At 43.6% G+C, this 15,000-nt stretch overlaps 1 protein-coding gene across 1 annotated transcript in view; it reads right to left on the bottom strand.

The window, feature by feature from the left end:
• Positions 1 to 14,404: 14,404 nt before the first annotated feature.
• The window catches only part of rps6kal (ribosomal protein S6 kinase a, like), a 33,383-nt gene continuing 32,787 nt past the window's right edge, over positions 14,405 to 15,000 (bottom strand). The window contains exon 22 of the mRNA XM_080746464.1: positions 14,405 to 14,541. Within this exon, the coding sequence (XP_080602590.1) occupies positions 14,416 to 14,541 (126 nt within the window). The 3' untranslated portion in view covers positions 14,405 to 14,415. The remainder of the gene's footprint in view (positions 14,542 to 15,000) is intronic.

The raw sequence follows: 15,000 nt of genomic DNA, 5'->3' as shown, positions 1-15,000 counted from the left end.
ATCTACACAACTGCAGCATTCTTTCAGATCTTATTATGGAACCCATAGTTTCAAAGCAAAATATGATTACAAAACCGGACTCACTTATAACCACATAAGCTCTGTATACTGTGGTATAACTAACGTTGAAAGAGCCGATCTACAAGAAATCACTAAGAAAAACACTCACATTTACAAATTAAATATAGCAAAATTGAGAAAAAAAGTTAGCGTCGTGAAGTAGAACTCCCCTTTTAACCTTAATTAAATAATTATTACTTGATGACTTCCATGCTTCAAACTATACTACTGTATGAAAATATACTCTTTAAATCTATATCAAACCAGTCAGCACATCTGCACTTCTGCAGCATGTAAAAATCACACCTATACACCTGTATAGTGTGAAGTGAGCGGTGCTATTTACTGTATGAGTTAATTTCATCAATTGTCCCGCGAAGCTTGGCCAACGTTACGCTGGGCGTACTACAAACTTTGAGCATTTTGTGCCAAGATGTAGGCCACGCTTCGGGATAAGGACTGACAGATAGAGGTCTCCATATATGGACTTTAAGTAACGCAGATGTTTAACAATAATTCTCTTGAGAGCGTAAAATGAAACCAAATCGACTATTTGGTTTAATTTTACACTTTGAGTTGAAGATATATAAGGGTCCATTTGGTTACCAACTCTCCATCATTTAGCTGGGGACCACCTGGAACCCCCTGCAAACCCAGATTTTTTTATTTTACAGCCATTGACACTAAATATTAGGTTACACAAAGGTGTTACCAACGATACTAATAAAGGTTCTATTTCAATTAGTGTGGCAGTTTTTCCAGTGACCGCGGTGAGCCAACATGCCTAATAGCAGCACCCTGACTCAGTCTGACCTGAATGGAATACAACCTTAATTAGTATCCTAATGAGTACCTGTGTTTACACCCTGCTATTCCATGTTGTGGTTGCTGCTAAAAAAAGGTTCCTGTATAGTTCATATCGGTCCTCAGACCTGGAATCTGTTGTCAGAGGCTGGGCCAACAACAAATACAGCACATAGTTGATCTTAATCATCATATAGAGTTTACACAGAAAAACAATCCAACAGCTAACCCCCCCTGGCCACACAATATTAATTGTTTGTGTATAAAAATAACTACAGTATAACCTCATCTACAAGCTTCACAGCCGCTGAATTCTCTCATTTAGCTACTAATCAGGCAACAGAAACACACACTCAGACACACACATGAAAGAGTCTGGAGTTGTCTTTGATTCGCTGACCATGGGATTACGCTGCATTGATAAGGTAATTAAACACACTATGATAGTGTAATTAAGCAACATCTGAGAAGCGCGGGCTTGCCGGAGTGGCTCGTCTGCGACGCCGGCCCCACATCAAAGGCCCCCGTTGCACGGCTTTAAAGGCAGACTGGAGGAGGACGCTGGGGAGCCAAAGAGGAGTGCAGCGGAAACAGACGAGGGCAAAAGAGAGAGAGAGTGGGTTTCCGTTTGTACTAGGGTGGATTAACCCGCAACACAAAACTGCGTTATTGTTATGGAAATGCAATGTATTTTCTGGACATGTGCCTTGGTGTGTGCGTGTGTGCATATCGTCACTGTCGGGCAGAAACCTCGTATCTCCAAGTTTCAAATATGTATGTTTTTTTTCGTAAAGTAAAGCCCTGCTTCATCATACAAGGCCGTCGCACAAAAGTAGTGAAAACAGCATATCTACAAGCACGCGAGGCGTTGTGTGCTAGGCGTTGTGTCACTAGTTTAGTAAATTTTTTAAATATAAAATGAACGGTTTTGGACATACAAGGTTTCCACGTGACAACGACGATATGTGCCTGTGTGCATGCGTGCGTGTGCCATTCAATCACATAGGCCTAAAAGACGGATGCGGATCTTATCGCGGTGCCACAAAAGGCAGGAAGCGATAGCTTCATTGTGTGGAGCGCTCAGTTCGTCTATCACTCCAACACACTTTATGGAACTGGGATGAAATCACTTAGGTATTTACCTCGCTGCTGTGTTATTGTTAATGCATTAGCGGCTTCGGGTGGTGTTAGGCCTAACGATATACTCCTCCACCACCTCCACCAACACCACCCCCACTCTCCCCACACACACACACAGTCTCTACCCTCGCTCCCTCTTTTCCTCCGTGTGCGTCGAACCAGCACAAATTCAGTTTTATTGTATTTATTTGTTTATTTTCTTCCCTTATCTCTTTTTCATTTTCAGAGGCCCCTGCTATCGCAGAACCCGCAAACCTCAGAAGGCAAGCAGCGGTTGGAGTGGTGGTGTGCGTGTGTGCGTGTGTGTGTGTGTGCGTGCGTGCGTGCGTGTGTTTGTGCTCTGTTTGTGTTTCAGGGGATTGGCAGAATTAAAGTAAGAGAGGGAGAGGAGCAAACAGAAAGGAAAACGGTGGAATCATCACTTCTGTTATCGCCGCCTCGACGGTTTACAGCCTGCGCTGTTTGCAAGTTAAGGAAACAGAGAGAGAAACTCTCACACAATATCTATTAACCGAGTTAATAAACAGGGCGGCCGCTACAGTGCCACTGAAACTGGGCTGAAGGAGCGGAACGTTACAGCATGCAGCAGTTTTTATGTGCCGGTGCTTCTGTCGAGGGGAGTCATTCCCTTTGACCAGGCTTGATCTTATAAGCTGTACCCATTTATATTTGGGTAATATGTGGGGGACAGACAGACAGAATCACGCACACTCACACGCATACATAAATACATACATACAGTACATACAAACAAATCATATCAGTCTACTGCTATATAATAAGAGTCAACCAGCAGAATATATATAGGGCCTGGGGGCAGCCATAGCTGAGTGGTTAGTTATCCTGCCTGGGGAGCCAGAGCTCCTGGTTGTTCCAGGTACGATTCCCGGCCAGGCCAGCAGTGTCGATGTGTCCCTGAGCAAGACTCTTAACCCCTAATTGCTCCCCGAGTGCCACATATGGCAGCTCACTGCTCCTAGTTCTTGTAGGAGGGGTAAAATGCAGAGGACAAATTTCACGTATGTGCAAATGTACTGCGAAAAAAACACCACAAATCTTGGGGCCTATATTATTATAAATGCTGCTACATTTAGGCAGAAAGAGAACGTGTGATGTCCAGTTGATTTAACAAACAGGTGAAATGGGAGGGGGTGAGAGTATAATCCTAGTCAAAGGGTCGAGCAGGGATTGGAGTCCAAAGAGGACTATCAGCAGGGCGTTGCACCAAAAGGTGTAATCCTTGTCCGAATTACACCTAGACGCACTCAGCTGGTGCAAGGGTGAAGTATCGTCCCATTCGGGCGTCTATATGAACACAAATGGCCCATGTTCAGAGAGGGTTATCTTTGTCACTAATCGTACTTTAATGGGTTGGGGCGGCTCTCGACAGTATAGGGAATGTAGAGGAGTAGGACGGAGGCGCTATGTCTTCCCGGTGGGGGCTCCTCAGTCCTCACTGACATGTGTGCCAGTAGGACACAATAGCAGTGGCAGCACAACAATGTGTGGGGAGCAGAGGCGTCAATTGGGTATGGCAAGGTACGGTATGGTAGCTGCCAAACCTTGGCTACAGGGAAACAAAATAAAATGTACTACTTGCTAAAGTATGGCAACATGACTGATGTCTTGCACGCGCGCGAAGGCGTGCGTGCAAGACATCAGTCACGTTGCCACACCTTAGCTTTTGCTGAACTGACGCCACTGGTGGGGAGGAATTAAATGGCATAGTGACTAAATTGAGGAGAAAGGGGATAAAACATATTTCTGATGTTAACCCCTATAGCCGGACATCCATCAATCACTGCCACCCCTCTCTTAATCAGTGACACTAGACAATCCAAGGCCCTATCTGGGTGGAACAGCTGCAGCGTAGTCAATAGTGTGGCAGATGGGGGCGTGGCAACAGACTTTGGGTATTTTCAGGACATTAGAAGGTCTGAGCACTGACAGCACAGTGACGACGGGCTGCATTATTGTCACTCTGCGTGTTCTAAGTGGAATCGATGGAATACATAATAAATGCACAAAAATGTGTATGCGTGTGCCTGCGTGTGTGTGTGTGTGTGTGTGTGTGTGTGTGTGTGTGCGTGCGCGCAATCCGCAAATGTGCCCGTGTGTGTGTGTGCACTCATGTGCCTGTGTGTGCGTGTGTCTGTGTGTGTGTGTGTGTGTGTGTGTGCATGTGTGCGAGTGGATAAAGGCTGCGCTCAGCTCTGATAGGGGCTGGTATGAGTGGAGGGAAGGGCCTCATCACATCAGTGCTTTATTTCTATTGTACACCCCAAAAAACACACACACACACACACACACACACACACACACACACACACACACACACACACACACACACACACACACACACACACACACTCACCAGGGGATGTGCGTCTATAGGAGAGGAGGAGGAGGGGGGGGGGGGCCTGTCTGGACTAGAGCCCACCGTCCTCTCTGGGCAGGTGCTGCTGAGGGGACCGGGCTCCCAGGGGCCCCACGGAGATCAGATCTGTCTGCTGAGTAGAAGAGCACATGGCTGCTGATGCCTGCTCTGACAGATACTGTTTTGAACACCAGCGGAAGGAGTGTCTATGGTACTCTTGTATGTAAAAAAAAATAAGTAAAAAAAAAACATTCCTTTTTTATTATTATTTTGTATCTTAACTCATTCTGTGCCTATCCCGAACATGTTCGGCTTTATTTCAATCCAATACAATTTTTTTTTTATTAATTGACTTACCCTGAGCTGCTTGTAGAGTCGTGGGTGGTCCTGGCTCGTCCTACGCTAGCCAGCTAGCCATTTTACATGGTCCGACGATATATTCCATTAAAAATGGTTTAAAATACATTTTTGAGCCCCCCAATGTTCACCAAATGTTCAGCGCCGCTTCCGGAACGTAGTCCAGTGTGCCTATCCCGAACATGTTCGGCTTTTTTAATGAAATGAATAAAATGATCCGAGGCCTTCTGAAGCCTGAGCCTAAATTTAAAATCCAGTGTTCCAAATCCGGGGGCCGCCATGCCGGCCGTTAGCCGCGAACGGCGCCGCGAATCGCCGCCGAATCCAATGAAAAACCACATCTTTGGAGGCCCATATCTCTGGATTGTGTTTTTAGGGATGTGGCGCGAGGTTTATTTACGGCGAAATCGCCGAAAAATGATCTTTAAAATGACAAAATGGGAATAGCTATTCTGTTAGCATTATCATCCGGGACCTTTCCATGACGTGCACGAACGTGAGCACACGCGTGCAACGTGAGCCCCCGGATGCTAATGCAGTCCCCTATGGGAGAAAGTCTGGCATTCTTTGGTGCCCTCTAGGGGCTGGCACTGGAAGCGTTAAAATAATGAAATAGTGAAAATGAGCTTGCAGCTATTTTTACTACTGTACTTTTGTGTGACACTCTTGTATGATGAAGTAGGCCAGTAGGGCATTCATTTACAAAAAAATAAAAAATAAAATAAAAAGATTTCTGGTTTCTGCATGACAGCAACGAAATTAGATTAAATGAAATTTGAATTATTCTCATTTTAACCGATTTTTAGGTATTTCTCTTTGTGGTTGGTTACACATAACGCCCAAAGCCTTTACATAGACAATGGACTGAACGAAGCGCCCAATCGGCTGTTTTCACTAGTTTAGTTCATTTGTTTTAAATGATAAAAACGAATGGTTTTGGACATACAAGGTTTCCACCCGACAAAGACGATATATAATAGGGTTTATGGTTTAAGACCAAACGAGCATCACCATGACTGTACTCTGCACGTCCATCTGCAAAGCATGCACAAAGAAATTAACACACACTGCTGAATGTACAAACACTCATATTCATGTCATTAGGCTGTCATGCCGTACTTGAGCAACTAATTGATACAAGTCTTGGTGAGACGCCTGCTCATTAACACAACTCTAATGATCCTTTAATCAATATGACTCAAGAGGGAGGGTAGGAGAGGAGAGTGTGATTCAGGCACAAGGCCACAGGACCAGTGCCAGATGAACACAACGTTTATACGATACTCCTAGTCCTACTAATACTATACAAACTATTATTATCAATAACAGACAACAGCTCACGATTTAATCACCAAATATACAGTAGCTCCTTCAGGACGCATCAACACAAATGTAGGCCGTAATGAGAAATGAGTAAATAACAGGCTATCATTAGCTGAGCATCACATAATGACAACATGAAATTAAACATTTTACACTGCCAAAAATAATGTCAAAAGGTGTTGAGTCATTTCACCAAAAAAGTGCATGCATTTATTGAACTGGAAGGAAATAAAATCTGATACTAGATCTGTATTTAGACACAGAGTCATTTATCCAACACATTCTATGTCAGGTGCAAAGGTAGTGTAGCAGAAATATATCCCAACATGTTGAGACAACTGCTGCATGGTGATTGTGGATTGCGCATGTGCATGCGTACTGGAAAGAGACAGAGAGAGGGACACTTATGCTGGCTTACAGTATATGCAACCAAAAAGGTGGCACACCCATTACCTTCAAGTCAGTAGGCAGTTCTTCAAAGGCTATAGACCCATGACCCATTTTTTGTGGCAAGTTTGGAAGCAATTGGACAACTGGTCTGCTGGGAGCATAGACATAGAAAGGTAGACGACTCCTCCGGCTCTGGGACTTCTGTAAAAAGCGGGTCTTTCGTAACACAGGGTGCGATACTGCGATTGGATATAGGAACTGAGTGCACTGGTGTGCCCTTTGGTCGTTTGTTTATTCAAACGCACCCTAGATTCTGACAAGTCCCCTCGTCCCCAATTGCCCATGTATGGTACAGTATAATGTGATATGATAACTCACATGGAGTCTTAAGTTCAGAGGCCCTGAGAGCAGCCGGCATGTGAGAGACGTCTACTCACCAACCACACTGGCCTGAAATGACAGGGTGTCACCACACAAACACACAGAACACAGTTTGAAATCATGAGTATTTCCAAAATACATACTGTATGCCTGCATGGGCTGCCAAACGGCTCATATAGCTACTTTACTAATTATAACTTCTTTTTTTGAAAATCCCCACGTACTTCCCCATTTTTTTCAAATTTATTTTCACTCACTTAGAAGTGGGATATTTTTTTCTGACACATTTTTCAGACTTTGAAAACACCCCCATACATATATTTGCTTTTTAAATTAGCGATTTATTTTCACACACTTAGATATGCAATCTACAAATTCATGACCTACTCTGGATTCACATTTGGGAAAGCAAGTTGTTTCCATTTGAGTTTTATGCAATACTTTTTGTCAACCATAGAGGTACTACCCGACCAGCGATTATAGGAGACCACCTCCTCATACCACTGTAGTTGTTAGTGATATTTTATCAATACTTGACATACAGTATAACATACACACTAAAAACGGCTGGGTTGAAAATAACCCGATCTGGGTTGTATTATAACCCACCCCTGGGTAACTATTGGCCCTACCCAACAGTAGTAAATCTTACACAGCAAAATGGGTAGGTCCTTTCTACCCAGCACCGTAGTAAGATATTCTACCACACCCTGGGTAGAATTTTTTACTCACTCTGGGTCAACCACTATTATTTAGTATATATTTTATCCACATGTGGGAAGTATATTTTACTCATCGTAAATGACCATGCTAATATTATTTAACATTAACATAAGATAATATTTGTTTCAGGGTTTTTTTCTCGGATAATTTGTTCCAAGTATTGCAATATCAACATAAAGCTACATAATAGTAAATTATGCAACAATGTTGAAAAGCTATAATCAGAGAAGTATAAAGTCGATCAACATAATAACCTCAAATTTATCATGAGTTCTTCTCTTTCAGAACAGCAGGGGGAGGGAGCACAATCATAAGCTAGCAGCCTAGCAGTTACGGTTAGGGTTTTGGCTCAAAAACTGACAAATGAAATTCTGACATATGACAGTCAGCTTGCCAAGGCAGACACATGGATATGATACATTTAGCATTTTTAGCTACCAAAAGCTTCGAAAATATCCCTGAAAACCTAGAGAAATGCTTTTCCCAGCATGCTTTGCATACCAGGTGACCAGCTTAAGTTTAAAACTACCCATACTGAGTAAAACAATTGTACTCAGCAGCTGGGTAATGTATGAGCTGTACAAAACAACCCATTATACATACAAACACCATTATAATAACCCATAATGGGTAAACCATTTTTTACTCAGATTTTGGGTAGATGAATCTACCCAGCAGTTTTTAGTACTCTCCTATTTCTTAGTTTGCAGGACGGGCACCCTCCCACTAGGCCAAGTCAGAACTGCCACCCCAAAAATTTCAAATTGAAATCATGGTGCCACTATAACAAGTCACTTCACGTTTTGGTCATACATACTGTATCTACAAGTCATGGTGACAGTGTGCAGCTCTCCCTCACAGCCTTCTTCTGTTCTCATCTGGCAGCAATTTATACCCCCAGCTGAACCAATGAGCTTGGACTGCACCACGTCAAGGGGTGTTTCCAGATCTAGACATACATAAATAAACATACAATAAATACATAACCCACATACATTATCTTAAAACGCTCAATGCACAACATGTAGGATCAATTCTTCACACTAGTGCAAAACTGCACTACTGCAATATCCTTAGCAATTACAAATGCATAACCGCTTGGTACATGTTAAGCTTTCTATAATAACTTGGCATTACCCATATTGCACCTCTCACCATATTTCACTGTGTCTCTATTGCACTCATATATTACACATTGCACTTGCTCCTCATGATTAAAAGGTATTCAATAAATACTTAAAATCATTGTACAAGAGATGTTGTTTTATTTGTCCATCTTTGTAACTGGAACTTGTCATGTGTCTTTGAATAAAATATATTGCAAATACCTTGTGCAAATATCTTGCGCAAATTACTTCACTCGGGTCATCATATTCATGTGCCAAACATCCGTAAACAGAGGACCTCTCTGTTACATTTCCTTTTCCCACATTTGATGTATTCCTGCACATCTCTGCTGGTACATATAGCCAGCAGCTCAACTCCCAGCTCTGTGCTGGATCTACTCTCAGCTGGGAGAGGAACCAGGTCGTCTTTCAGAAGTGAATATGACACGGTTGATAAATGATTACAGGAGAGCAGAGATCCTGACAGTACAGTAGCATATAGGACCGCCTCCGAAGAATCTATTCTGTTGTCAGAGCAGATGAGAGGGATAGAAGACTGGGGGGGAGCGCAGAGCAGGGGGAGTGGGGGAAGAGGTGGGGAGATAAGGAGCAGAGAGAGAGAAAGAGACAGAGGGAGATAGAGTGAGAGAGCGGGAGAGTGAAGAGAGGGAGTGAGAAAGAGTGGGGGGAGAGGGAGAGAGAGAGAGAGAGAGAGAGAGAGAGAGGGAGAGAGGCAGGCAGGCAGGCATGCAGCAGGGAATCTGCAATAAGATTAATCGTGTTACCAGAAATCAATTTCACATCCTCAGCTCCCCGCTCTGCAGATATGGGCGGGCCGGGGAGCATCAGGGCCAGGCAAGGCCAGGAGAGAGAACACACATCCAGGCAGAGGTTACTGACAGTCTAGCAGCCCTCCAGAGAGCTGCTCTGGAAGAAGAATATAGCCTACCATATTCTTCTTTTTTTGTCTGGACTCATGTGGATGGAAACACAGGCAAAGCTGTACGGAATCTGTAGTTTCTCTGCCACAGTTATCATTGGACACACTTTGACATATATTTTACATATTTTAGCGTTGTTGCCCGTGTGTGGTCTTTTGTACCAACGTGCGCTCTGTGCCAACCGTGTACAAATGTGACCTCAATTGCCTTGCTTATACTGTAGGGAGGTATATGAAATATTAAGCTGTTAAACTGAGAACTTAGAATAAAACATACTATGGGTCAGTGCAGTATTATAACTGACTGTACTGCCTTGTGGGGTGGTGAGGCACACGTCATGTCCTGTAGGCCATGCAGTGACAGCTTTGATAAGAGGCTGATGCATCAACATCCAAACCTGACACCAAAGGAGAGCTAGGAGAGTGTTCTGTGTCGCGTGGAAACCTCATGTGTCCTAAACTGTTAAGATTCCAATTCAAAAACAGTGGCAGATCTATCTGCTACTTTTGATGCTTTTCTGTGACGCTGTAGTACAGTAGGATCAAGTAGGGTGTTAATTTACGAAAGAATATAAAATGGCAATGGTTATATAATAATAATAATGTCTAAGTTTGGAGAGGGTGTTTTGTCCATCTGCATATAGTGTGCACGTGCGGAGTGACAGGCACTTAGCTGTACACGAGAGCAGACAGTGAGAGTGCATCAGTGTGTCCGATATCTTCATTTGAGACAGAAGGAATGATCAGCACTCATTCTACTTGTATCACATTAACTCATTATCACTCACACTCACTTCATTAATTATCCTGCTTTTATTAACAGAGTGGATACTCTGTACGTACACACACACACACACACACACACACACACACACACACACACACACACACACACACACACACACACACACACACACACACACACACACACACACACACACACACACACACACACACACACACACACACACACACACAGTGGAGTGGTGACAGACAGAGCCTGTGCCTCCTCTGACAGCTAATGGCTTCATTAGGAGCACAGTGTTAATTGGCTGACTTTGGGGAGACTGAGGCTCGTTAATGAGGATAAATAGATTGACACACCTGAGCGGGGCGCTGGGTGGGCCCGCACCGCAGCACCAGAGAGGACTGTGGGAAATATAATGACAACAAACAGTGGCGTAAAGTACCTAAGTACATTTACTTACTGTAAGTACTGTACTTAGCAATTTTTAGGTCTTTGTACTTTTCCAATTTCCAATACTTTTACTTCTACTTTTTACTTTTACTCCACTACATCTCGGAGGCAAATATTGTACTTTAAACTACTACAGTTATTTGAAAACTTTTAGTAACTAATTACTTTGCAGATATTGATTATTATTACAAAACACACACTAACCACTTCAGCCCTACAGTATATACATTTTGGCCATTTGAAAATAGCTGATCTACAAGCTCAGAATGCAAGCTTGTAGATCTGCTATTTTCCTAATATTTTTATACATTTGATTTTGAAAACTTGAAACAGGACATTCTCAATAAGGGCACGGTCACACCAAAGTAGGCTATGCTTGCCAGCTGATAAGTGGATTCTGCCAATGCATTTCAATAGGAATGGAGAGGATTTTTTTTGATAAATCTGTAATTTGTGGATTTCTCCCAAAATCCGCTCCATTCCCATTGAAACGCATTGGCGGAATCCACTTATCAGCTGATAACCATACTTTGGTGTGACCGTGCCCTAAGAGTACTTTCTTCTTGTGGTACTTTAAAGGAGTAGTTCACCCCCAAAATGACTTTTTTTCAATTTTAACCCTAATCCTAAACTTAACCTCAGTAACCGTGACGAGTAACTAACTGCTGACGCTTACGCTAGTCGGAACAGCGGCCCGTCGGGATATTGAGCGGACCCCGCCATGGGCACCTGAGTTATATTTTTAGTTTTTGTCGCATTCCTAAGACAAAGATGTGATTGCAATACATTTACACCCATTGATTCCGGATAAATGGGGGTAAATTTACTATACATTTTTGTCTTAGGAATGCTGTAAATACAAAAAAGTATTATTGAACTCAAGTCTCCATTGCGTGAGTAATCAATAGAAAAAAAAGTCATCTTGGGGGTGAACTACTCCTTTAAGTACATTTTAATGTCAATACTTTTGTACTTTTACTCAAGTACATTTTGAATTCCAGGCTTTTATTTCTACATTTCAGTATTGAAACTTTTACTCAAGTAAACAAGCATGGAGTGTCCCATGGCATTCTGGAGATCCATAGCTCTCCCACCATGCAGGGCTCCTGGCCGGAACAGAGATTTATTAGCACGGAGCCTGATTAACACTGCGAGGCTAAAACAAAGAGCAATATGTCAAAGCAATTAGCACCACCTCCCAGCACCCTGGCGTCTAAATAATGCCAAATTTATGCTCCATCCTACGATGTTGTCATGTGCCCAAAATAGCTTACAGCATGTGTGTGTGTGTGTGTGGAGGGGTGGGGGGGTAAAAGCATAGTGCTGATAGAGGACAACAGCTGGTGAACAGGGCACTGTGTGTGTTTGTGCCTCCATCCATCTGCTTCACTGTAAAAATGTCCATCCTGTGCTGTTCTAGCCACGACATGGCCGACGCGCGTGCGCGTGCACACACACACACACACACAGGTTAGAGGATCAGCTATTCTCATGGGACTGTGTGTGTTTGTGTATAAACTAGTGATTTCCATAAGAGAGGGCCATATTGCAGGATGCTGTTTAATGTGCCTCATGTCCTCGACAGTACTGCCACCTAGCTGTGTTTCTTAGTAATTGTTACTCATTTCTGTTGACAGGAAAACATTTAATAGTCAATGGAAAATTTGACTGACACAGCTGGGACCTGCACTACTGTCTTCTACTGTTGGTCACTGGGAGATGCCCAGTACAACCACTGTCTTCTACTGTTGGTCACTGGGAGCTGCCCAGTACAACCACTGTCTTCTACTGTTGGTCACTGGGAGCTGCCCAGTAAAACCAAAGGACTTTGGAATTGGCAACTATGACGACAACAACAAATATTTACAGACCGCAATTCTCTCTTGAAGAGTGGTAATGAAGGAGAGCAGTTCCCAAACCTGTTCAATGTCAGGGGAACCCCAAATTAATATGTATACATCTGAAAATACATTTGTGCCAGGGACCCCGATACAACATTTGTGTTGTCAAGATTAAACAATTGCGTAGATCGTCTAATTTCAGGTTATAGTGCCTTCACAAAGTGCCTTGATGCTATATTACTGTAGCTGGGGATGCGCTGGAACCCCTTTAATGACCCCAGCCCACTTTGGATGCTTTTTGACCGGCAAAGAACCGTTTCGGGTCCTTTCTCCCGCCTGTGGTTGAACGAGAGGTGAGCTTTTCCACCGAGAACCGAGTTGGTTCTGAACATTATTCCCTGAACAACAGACCAGCTGAGGTCAGACCAGATGCATGTCAATAATGATCTTTAATGTCAATATATACAGAACTCCAAAGAAAAAATATAATCTTAAAAATTAGATGAAATAAATACAATATGGTACAATTTCCACAATGTCTTTTCAGAGGAGAGCTATCCATGGAAATGATCTGTAATGCAGCTTCTCTGTTTCAACCGGGGAACACCCCCTCCCCCCACACACACACGGCTCCTCCACTGCTCTTCATCATCATCATAATCATCTTCTTCTTCTTCGTAGTCATCTTCATCACATTGTCCTCAAAGCATCGTCGTTGTCACAGCAACCACATTCGTTTTGACATCGAACCCAAGGTCTGTTTCTGTTTTCAGCAGCGGCCGTCTTACCTTACTATACGCAAGTGTGTGTGTGTGTGTGTGTGTGTGTGTGTGTGTGTGTGTGTGTGTGTGTGTGTGTGTGTGTGTGTGTTCCTCCCCCCCCCTCAACACACACATACAGACATACAAATCCTCCCACTCACTCCCAGAAGGAGAGAGAACTGTGGAAGGGGGGTGTCGAAGAGCAGTGGGTGGGGGGTGGTGGGCAGTTAAACGAAGCAGCATCAATTCAGCGAAACATCACAGTGAAGGAAAACATCAGCTGGTGAGTTTCTTCCCGAGAGAAAGAGAGAGATATATAGACAGAAAGAGAGAGACAGACAGATAGACAGACGTAGAGAGAGAGAGAGAAACAGACAGACAGAGAGAGACGTAGACAGAGACAGATAGACAGAGAGAGACATACTGTAGAGGGGAACAGGTAAGGATGAGTGCATAATGGAAGTCGAGTGGTATAATAAATACAGGTAGGTTCTCCTCAGCGGTACAAGATATGTGGGCTATCCCTCCTCTTCAGCTGACCTGCGCGCAGCCATGTCCAGAGTGCGTGTGTGTTCTTGAGAAATAAATAGGTTAAAAGGAGAGACAGTAGCGTTGCCTGATTAGGGTGTGTGTGTGTGTGTGTGTGTGTGTGTGTGTGTGTGTCTAGTCGGGAAAGTCCTGTTCTGGCGAAGCCCGAACTGGCGAAGTGGGGATTTGTCTCCTACCGTAGCGATCTGGCGAATCGATTGTCCACGACACTGCAAGCGGCGCGAAGGCCAGCGGACCTTGGTCCTGCTCTTCGCCCCCGAGCGCCGCAGGCGCGAGTGGCCGCGAAGAGCATTCACTACGAAGCCGTGGTGAATGCAATCGTTATATTTATGCCCAGGCCGTAAGGCCTGGGCAAGCGCACGATAAACGCCCTGTCCAGAAGACGTTCGCCAGATCGCTACGGTATCGGACATTTCCCCACTTCGCCAGTTCGGGCTTCGCCTAAAAGGTACGTGCCCGTCTAGTCTACATGTCCGTAGAGGTGAGCTTCTTCATGCTGCGTCGCTGGGCCAGACTGGACGCTGCCACGGGCTCCAGTACAGGCTGACTGGTCTTCTGACTCAGGGCCGAGTATGTGGCGGCCATCGCTCCCTGGAAGACCCAACAAAAAACTGATCAAAACATGAATGTCCATCTTACAGTCTGATGGTGGCTTTCCTTATCCTGTTTGCTAAGTAAAGCTCTCATCATATAGAAGACTTTAATTTCAGATGTGACTACATATTTTATTGTACATAATATTATCATTAAGGTTAGTGTTAGGCATACTGTATATGGAGCGGTGGAAAAAGTAGAAACACTCAGTTACGAGTGAAGGTTCGGAATTAAAAATGTACTTGAGTAAAAGAACAAAAGTATTGGCATCAAAATGTACTTGTATTATCAAAAGTAAAACTATTCATTATGCAGAATGTCCAAAATGGATATAGGGCTGAAGTGGTATATAAGTATATTACAATAATTGCCTCTGAGATGTAGTGGAGTAGAAGTAAAAGTATTGGACATTTTAAGTACAAATATGTACAAATACCTCAAAATTAGTACAGTACT

The sequence above is a fragment of the Nannobrachium achirus genome (genome assembly GCF_963921795.1).
Source record: "Nannobrachium achirus genome assembly, chromosome: 17".
Classification (NCBI taxonomy): domain Eukaryota; kingdom Metazoa; phylum Chordata; class Actinopteri; order Myctophiformes; family Myctophidae; genus Nannobrachium; species Nannobrachium achirus.
Note: the sequence above shows the minus strand (reverse complement) of the source record. Positions and strands in the feature narration are given on the sequence as shown.